At 42.5% G+C, this 21,592-nt stretch overlaps 1 protein-coding gene across 3 annotated transcripts in view; it reads right to left on the minus strand.

Annotated features, from left to right (window-relative positions):
* Positions 1-21,592, minus strand: part of PTDSS2 (phosphatidylserine synthase 2) — a 140,105-nt gene that overhangs the window by 90,220 nt on the left and 28,293 nt on the right. For 2 of the 3 annotated variants that reach the window (XM_077460781.1, XM_077460783.1), the window contains exon 2: positions 2,219-2,320. In XM_077460781.1, the coding sequence (XP_077316907.1) occupies positions 2,219-2,320 (102 nt within the window). Of the gene's footprint in view, positions 1-2,218; positions 2,321-3,854; positions 3,886-21,592 lie in introns of all 3 variants that reach the window. The other variant, XM_077460782.1, reaches the window with a different exon arrangement.

Raw genomic sequence — 21,592 nt, forward strand, 5'->3', positions numbered from 1 at the left:
CTCCTAGCTCCCGGAGACAACGGAGCTTAAAACAGTCAGGGAAGATGAAATGATCTATACTTGGTATGTCGAAGACTGGTTATGTGAATTACTGAAACCTACAACCATTCTGTCTTCACATAAAGAATTTGAAGAACCTACGACTAAAACTGCTACATAAAATAAGCATAAACTTCCATACTGGCTGAGTAACTGCAGATGTCATTACAAATAAGGGGTTGTAAAGGCACTGCTTGAAATCACCGCCAGCCCCTCTGCTAGGATAACATGCAGTATACAGTGTATGCCTTTTTTTATAAATTCTAAATACCTTATTTCTTCTCGCTGATCAGCGGTCATGTGACCGACCATCGCACTCTTCCTCCGATGTACTACAGAGGGATGGGCCAAGATCTCCATCTGACATCTGCCAGACAGTCACGTGACCTCCCTTTGTAGTACATACATTGGAGGAAGCGAGTGACACGCGGTCACGTGACCGCTGATCAGTGAGGAGAAATAGGGTATTTAAAAGAAGAATTTTTAAAAACAGCATATACTGTATACTACGTGTTATCCTAGCAGAGGGGCTGGCAGTGACTGTGAGCATTATTTTTTTATACTGCTCAGAACGGTGCTAGAAGGGGTGGGCTGGCTCACACAGAGCTGACAGGGGAAGGAGAGCAGAGAGGACAGCTGTGATGACGGAGGCACGTAAACTAACCACAGTGTCAGGGGCTCAGCAGCCATGATAAACCGTGGTCAGTTTAGGGGGGGGGGGGGGGGGACAAGCACTTTTTCAAAGGGAGGGCATTGTTCTAGTTTAAAGCCCAATTGGCATCAAAATAAATACAAAAACCAGCACAAGGGACATAACTTGTCCCTCCATCAAACCCAGAAAACTCCTCTCAAAAATGCAAACCAAAAAGGGTTTTTCTTTTAGCATTGAGCTGCTTCTAAGGCAAAATGCTAAACTTCTGTAAAGCAGTGTTTTTTTAAGCCAGTGTGCATGGACCCCCATAATAAATAGGGTATTCTGCCTAAGTAATTCTATGGATCTGTGATTTCTGCACTTCTCCTCTGCTACTTTGTGAATATTGCTGAACTCATTCAACAGATGGGCATTACCAATAATAAACTAAGCCCTGCTCCTTTGCCAAGATGTCCATCTCCACATAGAGACACACTGCAACAAGGCACTGTAAGGCCCCTTTTGACACAATCGGCCCGGTCAGATCCGCCTGTCAGTTTTTCAGGTGGATACGAGCAGGCCACTCATTGACTTCTATGGGCAGGCGGATGTCAGATGTGTCCACTGACACCCGCCTGCCATCTGATCCATTCAAAACAGACGGATGGCAATATGTTCGACATCTGTTGAGTGGATCAGATGAAAACCGGCAGGCTGTCCGTTTTCATCCAATCTCCCTATAGAGAACAGTGAGGATCCGACAGCTCCGTCCCTGCACAGTGAGCAGAGACTGATTAGTCATCCGCCTGCTCAGAGGGGATCGACGGAGCGATCCCCCGATAAGCTAGCAGAGCCCTCCAGCAGATCCTCCCCGTGTGAAAGGGGGCTAAGTCAGCAATGGTGAAAAGATTAGCAAGCAGAGAACATGCATGACTGCGCGTTAGCTCAATTGATTGCTTTTTTTTGGGCACAGCTTCCATAAAACAAGACTTCTTTAGAGGAGCAATTAAACAATTTTAAACTATCACTGGAAGACTGGTGGTTTTCTATGATTTCATTAGGTATACTTTTCACATTACCACTGTTTAGATGCCAGGTGGAAGAAAGTGCTAACTATTCTGAAAGGCAATCTTGCCCTGCAGCTGGGCAATGAACTCACGGGTGATGTCATGGAGCTGGGAATTCTCAACTGATGTTGAGCACTGCTTACACAGGGGAGTTGGAGCTGCTGAATCAAGAAACTTCACCAGATAAAAAAAAAAAAATGTATGTACATGTTTAAATACAGGATGTGTGTATCTGTGTGCGTGGGGGACGTTTTTTAAAAATAATTAAAGTTAGTCTTTACTACCACTTTAGCTTCAACAAACCCATAAAAGATCTCAGAAATGGGCAGATTGTAGAAAATGATTTGCACAAGACTGAACTTTGCCTTTTTTTCCAAGCGCAGCAAAAACCTAGCACACAATCTACAGATTCTCAAACACCAACTAGAAGAATTATTTTGTAGAAGAAAAAAAAAAAAAAAAAGGTAAAGAAATTGTATACCTTTTTGTATTATAAGCTGTGTCTTGGGGAGTTTCTTCAAGTAATGTGACATATACCAAAGAGCATGTCAGGATGAATAGCACTGTTAATGTGTGAGCTCTCCTAAAAAAAACAAAAACAAAGAGACAAAAAAAGTGGTCATATTATAAAAATGTGACAGAAACGGTTGATAGAATGTCTATTATTTCATAACATTTTAGCGGCTAATACACAATATATTGTCAAAAGTATTGGGATTGGGACTGCATTTACACGCACATGAACTTTACTGGCATCCCAGTCTTAGTCCGAAGGGTTCAATATTGAGTTGGCCCATCCTTTGCAGCTATAACAGCTTCAACTCTTCTGGGAAGGCTGTCCATAAGGTTTAGGAGTGTGTCTATGGGAATGTTTGACCATTCTTCCAGAAGCGCATTTTTTGTGAGGTAAGGCACTGTGCAGGCCAGTCAAGTTCCTCCACATCTTTATGGACCTTGCTTTGTGCACTGGTGCCCAATCATGTTGGAGCAGGAAGTTGGGAAATTGTCCAAAATGTCCTGGTATGCTGATGCCTTAAGAGTTCTCTTTACTGGAACTAAGGGGCCAAGCCCAACCCCTGAAAAAACAACCCCACACCGTAATGCCCCTTCCACCAAATGATTTGGCTATACATTTCAATAATGGCTGGCCTAACTACAAGTCAAGGCTCCACCCAAAAGGTTCAATATGCCTTAGTCTGGGCTCCACCCATGAGGTTCATTACCCCCCACATTGGAGAGGACAAGACAAGCCTTCAAACTGTAGAGTTTAATCAGATCTCATCAGAGCATGAAAAAACCTTGGCAGATATTTGCAAACAGTAAATATCTGTTATACATGCTTGCTTAAAGCAGCCAAGGACCTCAGGAAATTTGGATGGGGAAGTGCACTCTTAACTTAAGGAGCTCCAGGCACATTGGTACAGGACAAAAAAAAAAAAATGTATAAGCCGACATTATTTTATTAACAGCACTCTATAGGTAATCCCTACAGGCTAACTTTTACAAGGTAAAGGAAATAAAATTATCACTGCCAAATCCTGGTGACTTCTGGTAGATTTTTCCAACATGCATGGTTATGCAAAGACCTGATGTTACATACCCCCTTGCAAAGCTGGTTACCATCTATTCCACAATTGCAATTCCTATCAAATGTGAACCCGCGTCTTATACAAAAGAAATGCAAACCCCAATTATCCATTCTAAAGGAACAGCATGGGAATTAGCCTTCTGAATACTAGGGGAGATAGGGAGGGGATTGGCACACGAGCCAATGTTTTTATTTGATCATGCAAAGATGATTAAAATTACAAGTTAAACACATTCTCAGCACACACCCTTGTAAAACATGCAAGCTTACCAGCATTTGAAAAATGCTACACCAAAAACTAGTTTACAACTATGTTCTATGAAGAAAGGAATAAACAAGAGGATTGACCCAATTAAACCCATGTCAAAAGAACAGGATTTACTAAAAAAAAAAAAAAAAAAAAAAGTTTCCATACATACCACAAGCACTAAAGCCTTCTACTACAGGGCGTTCTTTAATGCAGCTTTTACTTAGCCTCTGGCATCTAAAGTAGCATACATCTAATTTTATATGGCTTTAAAAGGCTTACCTATGATTTTTATATTTTCCACTCTCTGTTCCTATTAATGGCAGCATACCAGGAATAATTTGTAATACATAGGGAGGAGAAAAGAAAATCTAGATTAAACAGTGTTCAAAGAAAAGGTCTTTGATGGCCTTTCCACGTTGATTGTTTTCTTTGCAAGGAATACCTGCTAAACTCCAGAACAACCCTTCACAACACAGAGGAACTCTTGTAAATAACTGTCAAGTCTTGAGAAACTCTACAAATTGCTATATGTACAGCTCATGGTACAATAGCATGAACAAAACGTTTAAAAAAGGTAGGAATAAATAATAATTATAAAAAAACTGATAGCGGCATGCTCTGCGTTTTTGACCCCCACTCTATACAACAGCAGTCTCAAAACGGCAGCTCAAGGGCCTGGATGTGGCCCTTTAGGTACAATTTCGCCTGACACCATCAATGGGGCACTATCGTTCCACTGATACCAATAGGGCACCATTTCTCCCATTAAAAGACTTGAAGAAACTCTGCAAAGAGGAGTGTGACAAACCTGGTGGCCAACTACAAGAAACGTCTGACCTCTGATTGCCATGAAGGGTTTTGCCACCAAGTACCAAGTCATATTTTTACGAAGGGGTCAAATACTTATGTCACTCATTAAAATGAAAATCAATTTACTTTCTTTGATTTTTTAAATGGGATTCTATGGATTTTTTTTGTTATTCTGTCTCTCACTGTTAAAATACGCCTACCATTAAAATTATAGACTGATCAGGTCTGTCAGTAGGCAAAGGTACAAAATCAGCAGGGGATCAAATACTTTTTTCCCCCCTCTCTGTACACACGGTGCCTATGATTTGGCGGTGTGTAGCGACGGTTTCCTGACAGGTATGAACCGAACACGCCTGAGCCCATCATTACAGTGCAGCATTGGGAAATGTGCAACAAACATCAGAAAACAAGGAGAAACTGTGCCAAGAACGAAGCTGTTTCCAATAGCAGCTGCCTTGTTTTAGATTATCCAAAAACTGCTACTGAAACCTCCCTGGTTGCTCTGGGCAACAGCTCCATGGCTTCAGTTTTTATACGTCCACCTCTATGTCCTGTGTTAGAAGGTGTGCTTCAAACTTTTTCCCCATCTGTGTCATGCGTGGTTCTAGAAGGTGCCCTGAACTATGAATTAAGAAAATAACATAAGGTATACTACACGTCGCTTGACTTTGTTTTTTGATGCACACAAGGACAAAAAGACAAAAAAGCCCTGTGAAGCGTGTCTCCTAACTCCACTGAACTAGAGGCTTGTGAAAGTCATTTGAAAGTGATAAGTGGAAGAAAGGCGACGGTAAACTGGATCAGACTGGCGTAACTAGAAACCAAAAGAGATAATCACCTAGCACACAGTCTGGATCTGAAATTCACACAGATGAACTTTAAAATATTTATATAGAAGAAATCGCAGAAGCCTAATAATCAAGAGCACCAGACCAGGGAGAAAGCGACTTCTCTGCTCTGCATTATGCTGGTCACAAAAACAAAGGGCTGGTGCATGGTGGAATCTAAACTCCAGCCTTACCTTCAGTCTTGTACAGCTGTACAGGCTCCTCTGCACACTGTAAGCTCCTTGCAGTGTACATTAGAAGCTGTATCAAGTCAGAGCCCGCTTCTCATTTCCTGAAGGATATACAGTATCAACTACCACTTTCCGACGTAACCTTATTGCCCCCCTCCTCTCCCCATCCTCGCTATTCATTCATCGGATTCAAGTCCTTTCAATCATGATCTACATCACATGTGGCAATACCTAAGACTGTCTCTTTGCAAATGCAGCCTGCATAGAAACACCCCTCCTCTCCAAACTGCGGCCTATATACACAAGGGATCTTCAAAATGTGTCTGTGCCTTTATATTTTCGTTGGAAACAGTGCGGTCGGGAGGAGTTTTACTGATGGCATCAAAAAGTTGGTACAATGCTGGGAAAAATACATTGCAAAAAGAAGGTGACTAGCTAGAAAAGTCATGTAATTTGTTTTTGAAATTTATAATAAAAAAAATTAATAAAATAAAAAACGTAAAAAGGCATTAAAAAGGTGAGAAAACTCACTGACCAGCCCCCCAGTTTTACTCACCTGAGCCCCATAATTTCCAATGCCAGAGGTGCGCTTAATCTTTCTGCCATTTGTTTCGGCTCTTGATTGGATAGATTGATAGCAGTGCAGCCATTGCTCCCCCTGCTGTCAATCAAATCCAATGACACCAGCACCTGTTGGGACTTGCTTGTAAAGGAAAATGTTGGGACTTAGGAGCATGCCCACACGGGGATCCTCAAGGACAGCGCTTCTAGGTGGAGGTGGTGGTGCGGGAAGGACCCGTGAGCGTCGTTGGGGGACCCCCGAAGATGAGGTTTTGGGCCACTCTGTGCAAAAACGAACTGCACAGTGGAGGCAAGTATGATGTCATTAAAAAAAAAAAAAAACACACAAACACACACACACACACACACACACACACACAAGTTTTTTTTTCGAAAAAGAACCCTTGTATATATGTATTCACTTATGCGTTTAGGAGTACAAGTTTATGAAAGCAGAGCCGCACTATATTTTTGGCCAGGTGTTGTGATGTTTTCAGGAAGATATGTAAACCATTCTGCCAGCTCACCCTCCAGCCATGATCTGCCTGCAACACACAGCTAAGTACAGGGACCCAGTGATGTCACTGGATCCAAAATAAAGGTATACAACGAAAATGTAAAATATATTTTGTATGTTGCCAAGGGTTGGGTGGTGTAGAAGAGAGGAAACAAGAAAAAAAAAAAAAAAGCAAACAGGCTGCATTCACACCTGAGCATTTCAAAGTCGCAGGTTTAAGCACATTTTTGTTCAGGTCGCCAACGTAAAAAGGCAGAAACCCATCTGTAATCTGCCCCAAAGAAGCGCATGTTCTTTTTTTGAGTCAAGGGTGTTTTTCAAGCGTTTTTCTTCAGGTGATAAAACACTTGGGTGTGAACAGGTGCCATTGAAATTAATGGGATTTTGCTTGTTGGGCGTCTTTTCAGGCGTTTTTTTTCTGGCATTTTACGAGCTGAAAACGCTCAGGTGCGAATGCAGCCTAAAACTTCAAGAGGTGCAACTCCAGGCAAGCAGCTAAATACATTATTAAAATGCATGTTAACCCTTATCTGCCTAAAGATAGGTAGGTAGCTTTTATTCATCCATTCCTGTAAGCCCCACCGTTGGCACAATACGTAAGTAGACCGGTGACAACTAATTCTTCGTTTAGCTTTACAGCTTGAGCTGCCGCTCCACATCCAGCCTGCTCATTGCATAATGAATTCACACAATCACCTCTGTCCAAGGAGCCGAGAGGACAGGAGAATCTGTAAAGGCAAACTTGGAAAGTACAGCGATCTTCCCATCTATGTGGAGTGACAGATGTATGAATCACAAGTCTGGCTGAAAACATTTGACAAGGAAAGCAGTGGGGTGGATTCTCCAAAAACCAATAATTTGGGTAAAGGATGATGTCATAAATAACTTGGAGACTTTGGCAAGGAGATGTTCCCCCTGAATTATGAGCTTCACTTTCAATGGATTTCATTTTTTCTTCTCTGGTCTTTGCAAGTAAATGCCCAAGGGATAAAAGGCAGGTGGGGAAATTGACACATCAACACCCACGCTAAAACTTTTTTACCCCCCCCCCCCCCCCCCCATTTGATGAACTGCTGTTTTAATAATCATTGCTCACATGGACCTACTAAAGCTTTTCTAAGGCCAGCAGTTTTTAAAAGTTTTAAGTGAAGTGTTAGTTATGCGCTCAGAGTCAGACTGTCCATAATCTTCCAGGATCCTGCAACGTTCTGACATATATCCTTTAATCTTTTTTTTTTTCTTCTTCTTTTAAATCCCACTTCTGAGTTCGTATCCTCAAGCTTTCTGCTTTCTCAGCAATGGTTTTCACAATTTGTGCTTTTTTGCCAAACAGCTTCCTATTCCTATAATTCCCCGGCGAGGAGATAAGAAGATTAAAGAGTGCATGTGTATGGCAAGAACAGCTTGGAGAAATGTTTGTGTGTCAAACTCGTTTAGGCTAAAAATATTGAATTCTGAGCATGCTATAAGGAGAGACTTTGTTATAAAGTAACCCTAGGCATTATATTCTGATATTTAGGATACAAGATATATTTTACACTTTGGTTTGACCTCATTGCTAAATACCAGGCTGACAACATATAAGCTTAAATTGTAAGCTTCCACTGACCAAACCAACATTAGCAGGCAATGTGACCTATCTGAGCAACTTTGTTACAATAAAGCAAGTGCAACTGCCAACTAAAACTGCAAAAGCCTGCAGCAGTGTATGAGCCAGAACAAAGGCAACACTCCGGAGGCCTATTGTTCTCAGTCTGCCAACCTTTTAGCTCCATGCCTTTTTTGGGTCAATCATTTACGAAGTAGCGAAGCCAAAAAACATCATGCCAACTAGGAAAACCGCAGGTCTTTGAAAGTATTCCCAACTACCTTAAGGGGCCCAAATCCTGGCCCTCCTGCTCCCCTCGCCATCACTGTGATGGGTTAACCTGTCTCCAAGAAAGGACGAGTCAATTCTACATGCAGACAAAGCAAAGTGCAGCATTCCATAATCACTAATCAGAATTTACTATGGAATCTCATTGTTTGCCACGGGTCCAGAGCTTTGCACCAATCTTCTATATAACATCTGGGCTTACCCTTGTGTTCAGCCCTTCCACAGTAGGTTCGTTTTCAGCAATGGAAACCTGGCACTGGACATTTGCTAAAAACAAATGTAAATCTTACATTAAGGATCTTGCCTTTGCTACCAAATCCTCTATTGCATTATTAATCCTCCCTCCTAGCATACCTAGGTGAAAATAAAGCAGGGTATACATGTAGATTTTATCATCATTCAACCCACTGAAAACTCAGATCCCCACATCAACACAAGTGATGCCGATGCAGGGATCCCTCCCCACCGTCTCTTTGTATTCTGGCTACCATTGGTTGCAAGCGCTGATCAAATGCTGGTTTTCCAGCATGACCATTTGACAGAAACCAATTGTTGCACTGGCTTCTGTTGAACAGAGAGCTCTACACAAGTACAGAAAGTCACCCGGTTCCTGCTGAACTGGCTGACTTTCATTTTGTGTATACTCATCTTTACTCCAGCAGCCTCTTTGGATGTCAGAAATCCCAGGGGACATCAGCTTTTAATGTGGCTGGAGAAGGGTGGTCTCGGTGGTGGTGTCCGAACCCGGAAGAGTCAATTGAGAGAAGATGGCAGATCATGGTGGAAAGATGCTCAATTCCCTAGGTGGGCAAGTGTTCAGCATATCCCAGCAAGCCAAGAGGGTAAAAAGCAAAAAATTACCTCCAGGAGGGTAAAGTTCCTCCAAGTCTGAAAACTGCCAGCACAGAAATGACAGTGCCTAAAGCACTTGGCTGCCATTCTGATACTGATGCAGATATATAGCCCACAGAAAACGTCCTCAGGACAGTCACAATGGATTGAAATTAAAGGTTTAAAAAAAACATTTAAAAAAGGAGAAGTACAGCCAAAGTTAGTTTGCTAAAGCCCGCTGTCAGCCGACATCACACAGTCGGTCCAGGCTGGGAAAACATTGCGACAATATGGTTGGAATCCACCCACATGGCTGGACTGCCATCCACGCCCACCCCCTCCAAAGCTCAGCACTCCAGTGAGGGGGGGGGGGCGCGGGGTGTAGAGCAGAGAGCAGTGACCAACAGGCACCAGCGCTCTTAAAGCGGGAATCTACCCTAAAGTGGAACCTCCGCTGATCGGATCCCTCCCCCCTCCGGTGTCACAATTGACACCTTTCAGGGGGGAGGGGGTGGAGATACCTGTCAAAGACAGGTATTTACACCCACGGGAGTCTACGCCATTTCCTGCCCTGCCGCGCTGTCTGCTGGGACACACACGGGTCCCAGTGACAGCGCGGAGATTTTCTATTGCGCGGCGCGACTCGCGCATGCGCAGTAGGGAACCGGGAAGTGAAGCCGATTCGCTTCACTTCCTGATTCCCTCACCTAGAATGGTGGCGGCAGCAGCCGAACGATCGATCGGCCTCGGCATCGCTGGAACCCGGGACAGGCGAGTGTCCATTTATTAAAAGTCAGCAGCTGTAGTATTTATAGCTGCTGGCTTTTATTATTTTTTTTTGGTGGAATCCCTCTTTAAGCAGCAGCCTTAGAGCCGGTACCTTGTTGAATATTGTTCCCCATTAGATAGTGTCCGCCCTATACTACGCTTGCGCAGTACGGAGGACAAAGGAGATGCCGAAAGTCTCAGAAGGTGAACAGCTGATCGTCAGCTCTACACGTCCAGGTTCAAGTCCCACCATCCAAGTGGAGAGCGTTAGAATAAAAATATGCTGAGAGCAGTGAGGCCGTAACCGAAGCGTGGCGAGCGAAGCGAGGCCGCGAGGAGCCCTCTTACAAAGTGGTGACTATTAAGTGTGCAGGCGCAGTGTACATCTCATGGTCAGCTGTTCAACTTCGGAAACTTTCGGCGTCTCCTTGTCTTCCATACTGCGCAAGCGTGGGGTGGACGCTATCCGATGGGGGGACCTCTCTCGGCAGAACACCGGCAGGGGACAGATCTGCAGCACTGAAGTGATTCACCTAGGCAAGTATAAATCTTAAAAAAAAAAAAAAAAAAACACCATCACAAATCCTATACTTCTCCTTTAAGAACATGCATTTTTTTTTAGCAAACATTTATTAAACTTCAAGAACCCGTTAACAGAATTTTGGCATCAACTCTGAAGGTCAATGAAAAAAAAACAAGGATTAAAAAAAACCAAGCGATTCATTCAACCTTCAACTGACTTGCTGCCCCCCATGAGGCAAAGACATTGGCAAGATGTTTGCTACACTCCAATGCAGACAATCACTGCAAACCAATCACGTTTTTGCAAGGGATTCTGCATCATGCCCTTATGCTTTGGCTGGCAGCAATACAGCATTGCAATATAAACACACGAGAGGGATCAGGTATGGTTATGAAAACACAGGTACTCTGTGTCTAGCCAGAATAAACCATTGAGATGCTTGGTGCCAATCCCTGGCACTTTATCATACTGGGTGACAGCACAGTTCATGCTCAATAGACCAGGTAAAGCTCATTACAAGATCTGAGGTAGCACAGAAAAAGGGAGCCGGCCAGTCTTAAGCTCCCGTGTACACTGGGGCTCTCCTAAACGCCTTTCTCCCGGCAGGAGAAATAGGCATTTTTGAGTTGCAGTGTGCATGAGGCCTAACATTTATAAAACACAACAGCTCTTCTAAATAAAACAGGTACTACAGCGTGCCTTTTAAAACCTTATTAAATCAAACTTTTTTGTGCAACTGGCATGCCATGGGCCATACTGCGCCACACAGAGGTCTTTTCTGATAAAATTGGTTCATAAAAACGGTTGTAAACCCACTCCACTATTAAAAAAAAAATAAAAATATAAACCACAAACACCTAGAGGACAAAGGCTTATTGAGCAAGTAAGCATAGCATTACTCACTCATTATGAAATACTCACCTTAGATCTGAGCCCCCTGCAGTGGTCCCCATACACCGGTCCAGCGACACTGCTCCCAGAGCTATTTCCAGGTATCGCGGGTTCCAGCACTGTGACTGGCCGAAGCTGTGATGACGTCACTGACGTGCATGCACGTGGGAGCCGCCGGTAACAGCTGAAACAATTGCACAAGCATTGCTTCAGTGTGTATGTGCCCATGTCAGCACATGCTGATACAGGGGATATCTCCTAAACTGTGCAGGTTTAGGAGACCTCTAGGGTAGCTACAGGTAAGACTTATTATAATATTAAGTCAAACGTGGATTTTAAGAGCACTTTCACACCACACCGCCCATAGCGTCAGCGGTAAAACGCTGCTATTTTTACAGCGTTATTAGAGCGTTTTTACAGCGTTTTTACAGCGTTTTTGGGGCGCTAGCGTTAAAATTACTGCAACGCTGTGGGCGTTTTTACAGCGTTTTACAAGCGTTTTACAAGCGTTGGGCGTCAAAGAGCCACCTCACCTCCCTACATCACTTCCTGTTTACTTCCTGGGATCTTGTGAGGTGACAGAGGATACAGAAAGAAGATGGAGTTCATGGAGCTGTTCTTGATGTTTGTGCTACTGTATTGGGAAAATATCCACCAACAGAGGCAGCAACGTCGGTATTGGGTTCATCCCATCCTACAAACACACAGCTCTATCGGGCAATTTGTGTTGCTATATGAGCACCTAAGAGTGCACCCAGACAAATTCCGAAACTATACTCGAATGAGCATTGGAACGTAAGTATCTATATCCTAATCCCGCTCCCACTGCTCCCAAATCTCCAACCATAATCCCACTCCCACTGGTCCCAAATCCCAAATCTAGAACCATAATCCCGCTCCCACTGGTCCCAAAACCCAAATCTAGAACCATAATCCCACTCCCACTGGTCCCAGAACCCTAATCTCCAACCCTAATCCCACTCCCACTGGTCCCAAATCCCTGGTCTCTTTCAACCTCCATCTTCTCTTAGCTCCTATCCACCTCTACAAACAGGATTTCCTGATTTACCAGCATCCTACGCTTCAGTGAGATCATGTTACCTCCCCACAGCTAGTCCTGTTGCTGTGGATGCTATCTTTTTGTTTGCATGTTTATCTTTTGTTTGTGAGATCATGTAAAAACAAGCAGTTTATATAAAGTAAATACAGTGTCTTGTTTTACTTCAAATCTACATTTTTCTACGATTTCTTTGGCACTTTGATGGCTTGGAAATCATTGTGACCTTTCCACAATTTCAGTCCTGTTGTTGTAGATGCTCTCTTTCTACTTGCATGTTTACTTTTTTTGAGATCATGTGACTTTTTCTACAGCTCAGGGCGGATTATAGGCGTTTTTAGGGCGTTTTTACAGCGCTTTCAATTCATTCCAATGGAGAGGAGCGTTTTTGAAGCGCTTTTTTTAACGCCCAAAAGCTGCTCCAAAGATGCTGCTTGCAGGACTTTTCTCAACGCTCAGCCAGCGCAACGCCTTGGTGTGAAAGGGTCCATTGAGATGCATGGAGAGCGTTTTATGAGCGTTTTAATAGCGTTATTTTTAACGCTAAAACGCTGCAAAAACGCCCTGGTGTGAAAGGGGTCTAAGGGTTTACAACCGCTTTAAAGCCTAAACGTTTTTACCGTAATGCATTCCCTATGCATTACCTTAATGCACACACTATATGAAAATTCTTTGGACGAAAATCTTTGCCCCGATTTCTTATATTGTGTATGAACCTTTAGGCAGAGATAAAAAGAAACATTCTTGAAGATCAAAAGGATGAACTTCTGTCTGTAAATGAGGTCAGTTTAACCACTTAAAAGACAACCTTTTTCAGACACTTGTTGTTTAACACTTGTTAAAAATCTGTATTTTTGCTAGAAAATTACTTAGAATCCCCAAACACACACACATTATATATATTGTTTCATAGTTAGTAAGGTTTAATAAAGACACCAGTCCAACCTGAGTGTCTACAACTGTCCCTATCCCTGTACATTACACACTCACATTGGTCCCTACCCTCAAGGATCCCACAATCCAAGGTCCCCATTATTATACTGGGGCCAATTTTGGACAGAAGCCAATTAACCTACCTGCATGTCTTTGGTGTGGATAGAATATATATATATATATATATATATATATATATATATATATATATATATATATATATATATATATATATATATATATATTTTTTTTTTTTTTTTTTTTTTTTTTTAAGCAGAGACCCTAGAGAATAAAATGCTGGTTGTTGCAATATTTTATATCACACTGTATTTGTTTTTTTTGGTAAAATACCCTTTAATGACTTTATAAAAATTAAACAGTAAAGTTAGCCCAATTTTGTTGTATAATGTGAAAGATTACGCCACAAGAATCGTGAGAATCATGATCTTTATTCGAAGCGAAAAAATTGTGATTCATTTTAGCCAGAATCATGCAGCTCCAATATCATAGTAATGAAAATGAATATATTGATGTCTAATGCTTTCCTGTGTGCAATTTCAACTCTCAGCATGGAGTATTCCATACAAAACCCTCTTGTGAAAGTACAATTAAACATGAGCTGCTTCATAATAAGAAACAAATGTCCTAAGAACAATAAAGCATTTTCTGAATTTCCAATAAAATTTCCCAAAGCATGAGCGTAGGGTGACAGCTATTACATGTCAGCAATATATCCCCAAACAGAAAAGCCTCTGTTATCTGGGCTCTTTTCATTTTATATCTAGCAGCAGTCAAACAATAGTGAAAGATGCAACGATGAGATCAGCATTATGTAGAAGAGACAGTGGGGACAAACTACCTAAAATATTGGAAGTTGGTACCAACCTATTGTTCTAAGTGGAAGAATGCACTCACCAATCACAAAAATAAACCGCTAGCTTCCAGATTGGAATGACTGGTTCCTGAATTCTGGATTTCTCCGTCTGCCCTTACCTTAAGTAACAAAAGGTTTAAAGTAGAGCTGCACGATTCTGGCCAAAATGAGAATCTTTTTTTTTTTTGCTTTACTGGTTAGTTTTTTTTTTTTTTTATTAATTAGCAAGTTCAGTAGTAATTTTTTTTCCCCCCCAAAAATAAAAAATTGTATTTGAAAGACCGCTGCGCAGTGCGACATAAAATATCCAACAACCACTATTTTATTCTCTAGGGTGACTACTAAATAAATATATATAGTGTTTGGGAGTTTTAAGTAATTTTCTAGCAAAAAATAAAAAATAAAATAGATGATTTTAACTTGAAACAAACAAATGTCAGAAAAAGGTTTAATGTTTAAGTGGTTCAACTTTTTTCACTTATACACAAAGTCCATTCTATTGACAAATTGTTACAATGTTTATACTTAAGTTCAACTGATAAAGAATGTTGTGATTTTTCCATTTTTTTTCCCTTCCTTTTGAAGGCTGTGGCTTCGGAAGAACAGAGAATTCTTTGCATAGAAAGAATTGTGAAACCCTTCAGTCGAGATCTCGATAACGATTCTTGACGATTAATTGTGCAGCTCTAGTTAAAAGCAAAAAGCAACTATTGCATTATTATTATTAGCTCAACATTTTGGATCTGGCACTTATGTATTAGATTATTTGTATAAGCCTCCATGATCTATACATGACCAGAATACAATAGGTATAGGAGCTGTCATGTAATGCTGGGTAATTCATGTTAATCTGGCTAATAAAGAAAATAACCCCAACCAGCAATCAGTAAGATGCAAAAAAATGTTTTTAATAAAAAACACACACACACACAAGGCTCACAAAGAAAAAGTTTATTTCCTTTGGCTAAGCAATAAAACAAAATCAATATTATATACACAGCAAATGGCTTGTTAACTGATGAGCACTCTTCACATAGTTTTTATTATGCCGTTGTAAAATTTACGGCTTAGAACAGAAACTCCATGCCGTGCTATGGTTATGTGTACTACAATGCTAGTCTAAGATATGAATACCTAAAAAATAAAAATAAAGTTGCAATGCATTACAGCTGCAGGATTTCTATTCGTATCAATTATGACAGGCTTGCAAAACAGAGAGAACACTTCTCCCATACTAGGCCTATACACATGCATCAAAACCAGGATTCCAGTGAAAGGAATTGGTGAACGCTCGCCTGCTACACTGCTATTAAGACGAAGAACCACCCAAAGACTTCAAGAAATGATGATTTTCTGGGTCCTTGCTGCACTAAAAGACTTGATCCACCACACCCCCAGTGTGACTTAAGGGTCAGCGGGAGGAACCCCAGATTGCACGGAGGATGCAGGAATCTGACATTTCCAGGAAACTTTTTGGGCAAAGGTTTCTCTTCATTACTATGGCATGGACAATGGGAAAGGCATTAATCTTCTTTCAAGGGGACCTTGTTTTGGCATTTTATACTAGCAACATAGTCTGTAATAAAAAATAAAAAAAAGATGGGGGGGGGGGGGGGGGGGGGGGGTTGTTACTAAAGGAAACACATTCGGACACAAATAAAAAAGCTATATCTGCCAACTATTTTTCTTAGAAATCCTGCTCTGGAACAGGGGCTGCCATTGCTGCTGTTCTTCTGAAAATGGTATGTACCATGTGCCACCACCAAGTCACTGACCCCAAGCAAGCATTCACCAGTACATCATTGCAACCAAGGGAAGGTTCTGTGTGAGGCACCAACTAGATGCCTCTTCTCAAGAAGCCAATCAGTGCCTCTGCTTTACACACAATACCCACCAAAAGCTAAAATGCGCACGTGTTGGACAAACTGGGGCCAATCCAGACCTGTACCGAAGCTAGGCAAGTATTCCAGGGTTGTAAATGGAGTTATAAGGGGAGCAGTAAGTGGAGAAGACAGACCTATAGCATGGATGCTGCTTATTCACAATGGAAACTATAGGCATTGAACAAGCACACAAGAAAACAAAACATGTAAGGAACATCATTTACAAAGTTGTATATTGTGATGCATTGGCTCAGAATAACCTTGTCTAGATATATGGAAAAAAAAAAAAAGGTGAAACCACTTAGCCAAGGACTTTACATCACAGAAAACTGGATGGGTGCCTAGAGCTGCTGATCTCATCTTTGACCAACTCTTAGGCCCCATTCACACTTAAGTGTTTTGTAGCTTGAAGCCACAAAACAGGAGTGGAAAAAAATCCACTATTCTCTATTCTCACTCCAAATCGCCTGAAGCCCTACACCTGAAGCTCAAACCAGTTCTGGACTCGGTCTCTCGAATTTGGCAGATTTGGGCGTTTTTGGAGCATATTCATCCAGGAAGCAGATGAAAAAAATAAAAATCTACAAACATAAATGATGAAACAGATGATAATTTTTCCTATTGGCTAATAAAAAATAAAAAAAATGCCAAAAGCTCAAAAATGTCAGAAAATGCTGCATGGAAATGCACAAATGCATGCAAATATGAGCTACAAAACGCCTGAAAAATGCTCAAAAATGCTACACTCAGGTGTGAATGGGGCCTTAGGCTTCATGCACATGCAACATTTAACCTCTCCTGAACAATATAACTTGACAGCTAGTAACCGGCCATTTAACCGAATTTACATGCCGCATTTAGACATGTTTACGTCTAGAAGCTTTTTTTTTTTTTGTTAACCACTTCAGCCCCGGAAAAATTTACCCTCTTCCTGACCAGAGCACTTTGCCGCTTTAACTGACAATTGCGTGGTCGTGTGGCGTGGCTCCCAAACAAAATTGATGTCCCTTTTCTCCCACAAATAGAGCTTTTTGGTTGTATTTGATCACGTCTGCGGTTTTTATTTTTTGCGCTATAAACAAAAAAATAGTGACAATTTTGAAAAAAATTCATTATTTTTTACTTTTTGCTATAATAAATATCCCCCAAAAATATATAAAAAAACGTCTCTCTGTTTAAGCCAATACGTATTCTACTTTTTTTTTTTTACCAAAAATAACACGCAATAAGCATTTATTGATTGGTTTTACTAGTAATGGCAGCGATCAGCGATTTTTATCCTGACTGCAACATTACGGCGGACACGATTCTAACGGTGGGGGGGAGGGGCTGTATGTGACGTCACTGATCAGTGCTTCCATTTACAGTGTCACTAGAGCAGAACGGGGAGATGCTTATGTAGGGGGCCTACAGAAATACAAAATTTTAGAGAGTTGCTATATGCACAGGAGGAACCTGCAGAAGTTCCAGCAGAACTCTGAAGAGGAGTCCAGTTTTTTTTTTTTTACAGGTGAATGGGTAGGGGTACATTGTACCCCATACTCATTCACATAGGGTGGGGGGCCGCTATCTGGGGGCCCCCGGATTCCCATAAGCCCCCCGCCCGCACACCCCGACAACCAACAGCCAGGGTTGTCAGGAAGAGGCCCTTGTTCCTCATCAACATGTTGAGGGCACGCGGCCTGGCACGGCTCAGGAGGGGGGGCGCTCGCTCGTCCCCACCCCCTTTCCTGGCCGGCCGGGTAGCGCGCTCGGATAAGGGTCTGATGTAGACCATGGGGGGACCCCCACGCTGATTTTTCGGCGTAGGTATTCCCCTTTAAGTTCATACCAGGTGACGGGGCCAGCGACGCCTCCTTCGCTGGCCCCGGCTACCTGGAGACGTGCTCCGGGCGGGAAAAGTCCGTTCATTTCAAAAGTATGGCGGACTGGCACACACACGGCCGGATTGTCCGCCGAAATGAGAGTCCGGCGGACAGATTGGAGTGCAAAAATACTTTCCAAGTCCGCCGGACTTTTGGGTAAAAAAAAAAAGTCCGCCGGAGGCTACACACAGGCGGATTGTCCGGCGGACTTGAGTTTGCCGGACTTTTTCACCGGATTGTTTGATCGTGTGTACGCGGCATAAAATGGTGTAATCCATGAGATCATGCATATGCATTTTTACCACAATTTTACTGTGTTTCAGATGGGTTACCTTGTGTTTCTGGTGCAATTTTGGGCAACCTGTACCTGCGAAAAATGTGACTCAAACACCAAAAACACAAATCACGGGTTTTTAACAGCGATTTCCATTCATGTCAATGGTTAACAACATTTTTGGTTTTCAAAACCACACCAAAGATGCAGCATGCAGGACTTTTCAAACCGCACATGTAGTGGTGTAAAAAGTCCAGAGGGATTTAAAGGGAAACCTTTTTCCTTCAAGGTAAAAACCTAACCAGTGTGAAAGGGTCCTAAAAACTCAAGATTTTCAATTGAAGACCTCCTTTCCAACCCATTGTAGTTGGTATATGTTATGGCCATTGTGCAGAGGTTGGGGTGGAGAAAAGGTAAGTGCACCAAGTGTGATGTATTAATGTAGTCATTGCTCTTTGCATAATTCTATTTCATGCATAAACGGAAGACATTTTCTGGGATCAGCTCTAGGCTATGACAGGGCACATCATAGAACACAATTCTTTTCACTAGCTGTCTGGTTCCCATCCATATAAAATACCAGCATGATGCCAGGAGGCCAGAAATTAAGATGGCTTAAAAGGTTATGATATTTATAAGTTACTGCAACTCAAGGACACAGAAATGGGGATTAGAATAGAGTATAAAACCCAGCAGGGTAAATTATATGCTTGTGCCTACTTCAATTTGTAACGTGTTGCATGAAGGCAAACCCATTCATTTAAACGATAAGTTCACCTTTTCAAAAAATAAACGCATTTTTGTTTTGCAGGTAAAAAAATGTGCATTTCATTTTTATCGGGAGCTAGAGCTGCATCATTAAAAGATCGAAATCTCCACAATTCATGTAGAAAGTGTAGAGCCGTTCAACCGCTCACAGCTGTGAGAAAGAAAAAAGGCAGCCGGTATCCTATTGGTGTCCACCGAGAAGCCAAACAAAGAAGAAATGTCCAGGTTCAAGCCCCACCATCCAAGTGGACATAGAGTTAGAATATAAAAGCGGAGCGAAGCGAGGCGAGGCCGAGCCCGCGAGGGGCCCTGTTACTATGAGCAACCCTATGTCCACTTGGATGGTGGGGCTTCAACCTGGACTCAGTGGGCAGGCGCTGTTCTTCGGAGATGTTTGGCTTCTCCTTGCCCCCAGGACTGCGCAAGCGCTGCGCCTGTACAGTACTCATTGGAAATCACAGGGTACGACTCGCCATGCGACCTTGCAGTCCCAAGTTCCATTAGTTGAAAACGAACCTTAAAGATCAAAAAGGAATGAACTTCGGTCAGCAAAAGTCGTCAGTTTAAATCAACCTTGTCCAGTAAAAAAAAAATTTTGGGGTGCTTTTATTAAATTATTCCTCTATTTAGCTCCTTATTAACCCTTAAATTTACTCTAATCAGCCTTAAAGCGGAGGTCCACCCTAAAGTGGACCTCCGCTCATCGGAACCCCCCCCCCCCCCCCCCGGCGCCACAATTGGCACCTTTCAGGGGGGAGGGGGGTGCAGATACCTGTACAGTACAGGTATTCTGCACCCACTTCCGGGATAGCTCTCTGCGGAAAGGGGCATAGATTACGCCCCTTTCCGCAAGTGCCCGCCCCTATCCGCAAGTGCCCCGCTGCCTGCTGGGAAACACACAGATCCCAGAGGCCGCGGGGACCATCCTTATTGCGCAGCGCGATTCGCAGTAGGGAACCGGGAAACCATTTCCTGATTCCCATACCCAAGATGGCGGCGGCAGCACCCGACAAGACGATCTAGAGATCGGCTTCGGGTGCCGACATCGCGGGCACGCTGGACAGGTAAGTGTCACTATTTTAAAAGTCAGCAGCTGCAGTATTTGTTCCCGGCGGACTCCCGCTTTAGCTCCTTATTCTTCTCCATTTAATTATTTTCATGATGATTTTTTATTATTTACTTCCATTTTATAAACTATTGATGATTAAAACGGTTTGCTTATTAATATTTTTATACCTTTAACACATTTACATATGTCAATTTGAAAAAAAACTAATGTTCAGGGGTTGAAAATCTTCAAAACAAAAAAAGTTCAGAATCCTGAGAGAATCGTGATCTTTATTCTAAGCAAAAAAATTGGGATTCTAATTTTTTACAGAATCGTGAAGCTCTATTGGGAGCCAATAAAGCATTGCACCCGCGATAGGTGTAACATGTTTTAAAAGGTGAACTTATCCTTTAAAAACGGGCTGGCAATGCACCAAAAACAATGCAGTACACTACAACACGTGGCAGTGCGCTACCCTGTTGTGTAGGGGATGACCGATTTTTCAGCTGCCTTTCAGGCGCTGATATTCTGCAGATTTAGAGTTTTTATTGCTGTCACAAGGAATGTGAACATCCCTTGTGACCGTAATAGGCAGCGACAGGTACTCTTAATGGAGGGATCTTGGGTCTATAAGACCCCAAACCCCGCCTCTGCATTTGAAAGTATTCAAAACGTTAAGATTGGCGTTTTTGAATACTTTCTATTTTTTAAAACTGGCGCCTTCAGGATGCCAGTAATCCAGATGTGATGTCATGACATCGCTTCTGGGTTACTAGATCCGAGACCCCAACAAAGCCAAACTGGCTTTGTTTGGGTCTGCGGCCAGCCGGCGGATGCGCCAGCTGGTCACTCGGGCCTCCTGGTGGGACAGGAGACCCAGGTGGTGTAGTGTGGGACACAGCTTGCAATAACAGTCACATCGGTTGTCATTACAAGAAAGCCGACCATCCGCTCTAAAGAACAATATAACCCCTTGAAGCAATATCGGTAGGTTCGTGACTGATACGTCAAAGTAAATATTTGTCACACTGACAATCGGTTGATCCCTATTGTTGTGTAGCTCACACATGTGTATCATCACAGGTTGTCAGTGTGCCACCAAAAATGAAAGGAAATGCAATGGGAATCATTTAGGTTAGGTTTCCACTATTGCATCCCAAAAGTCAAGCAATTTTGATGTGACTTACAAAATGCCTGTGTATTCTTGAGGTCTATGGATCTCAAGTCGCATCAAAGTGGGACCAAAGTAGTGCAGGGACTATTTTGAAGTCACACAAATGTGAACAGTACTCATTGGAAATCACAGGGTGTGACTTGCAATGTGACTTTGCAGTCCCAAGTCGCATAACAAATCGCATTAGTTGAAATCGAGCCTTAAAGATCAAAGGAACGAACTTCGGTCAGCAAAAGTTAATGCAAGAAATGCAATGACCAACAGAACATGCCTTAGCAAATGTTAGCACAGCGCACCGCACTAGAGAGGTGCGAATGGGCCCCAACATGGGAAGCTTTGCGGAGGT

The sequence above is a fragment of the Lithobates pipiens genome, unplaced genomic scaffold (assembly GCF_037356315.1).
Source record: "Lithobates pipiens isolate NorthernLeopardFrog02 unplaced genomic scaffold, aLitPip1_a1.2 Scaffold_10, whole genome shotgun sequence".
NCBI lineage: Eukaryota > Metazoa > Chordata > Amphibia > Anura > Ranidae > Lithobates > Lithobates pipiens.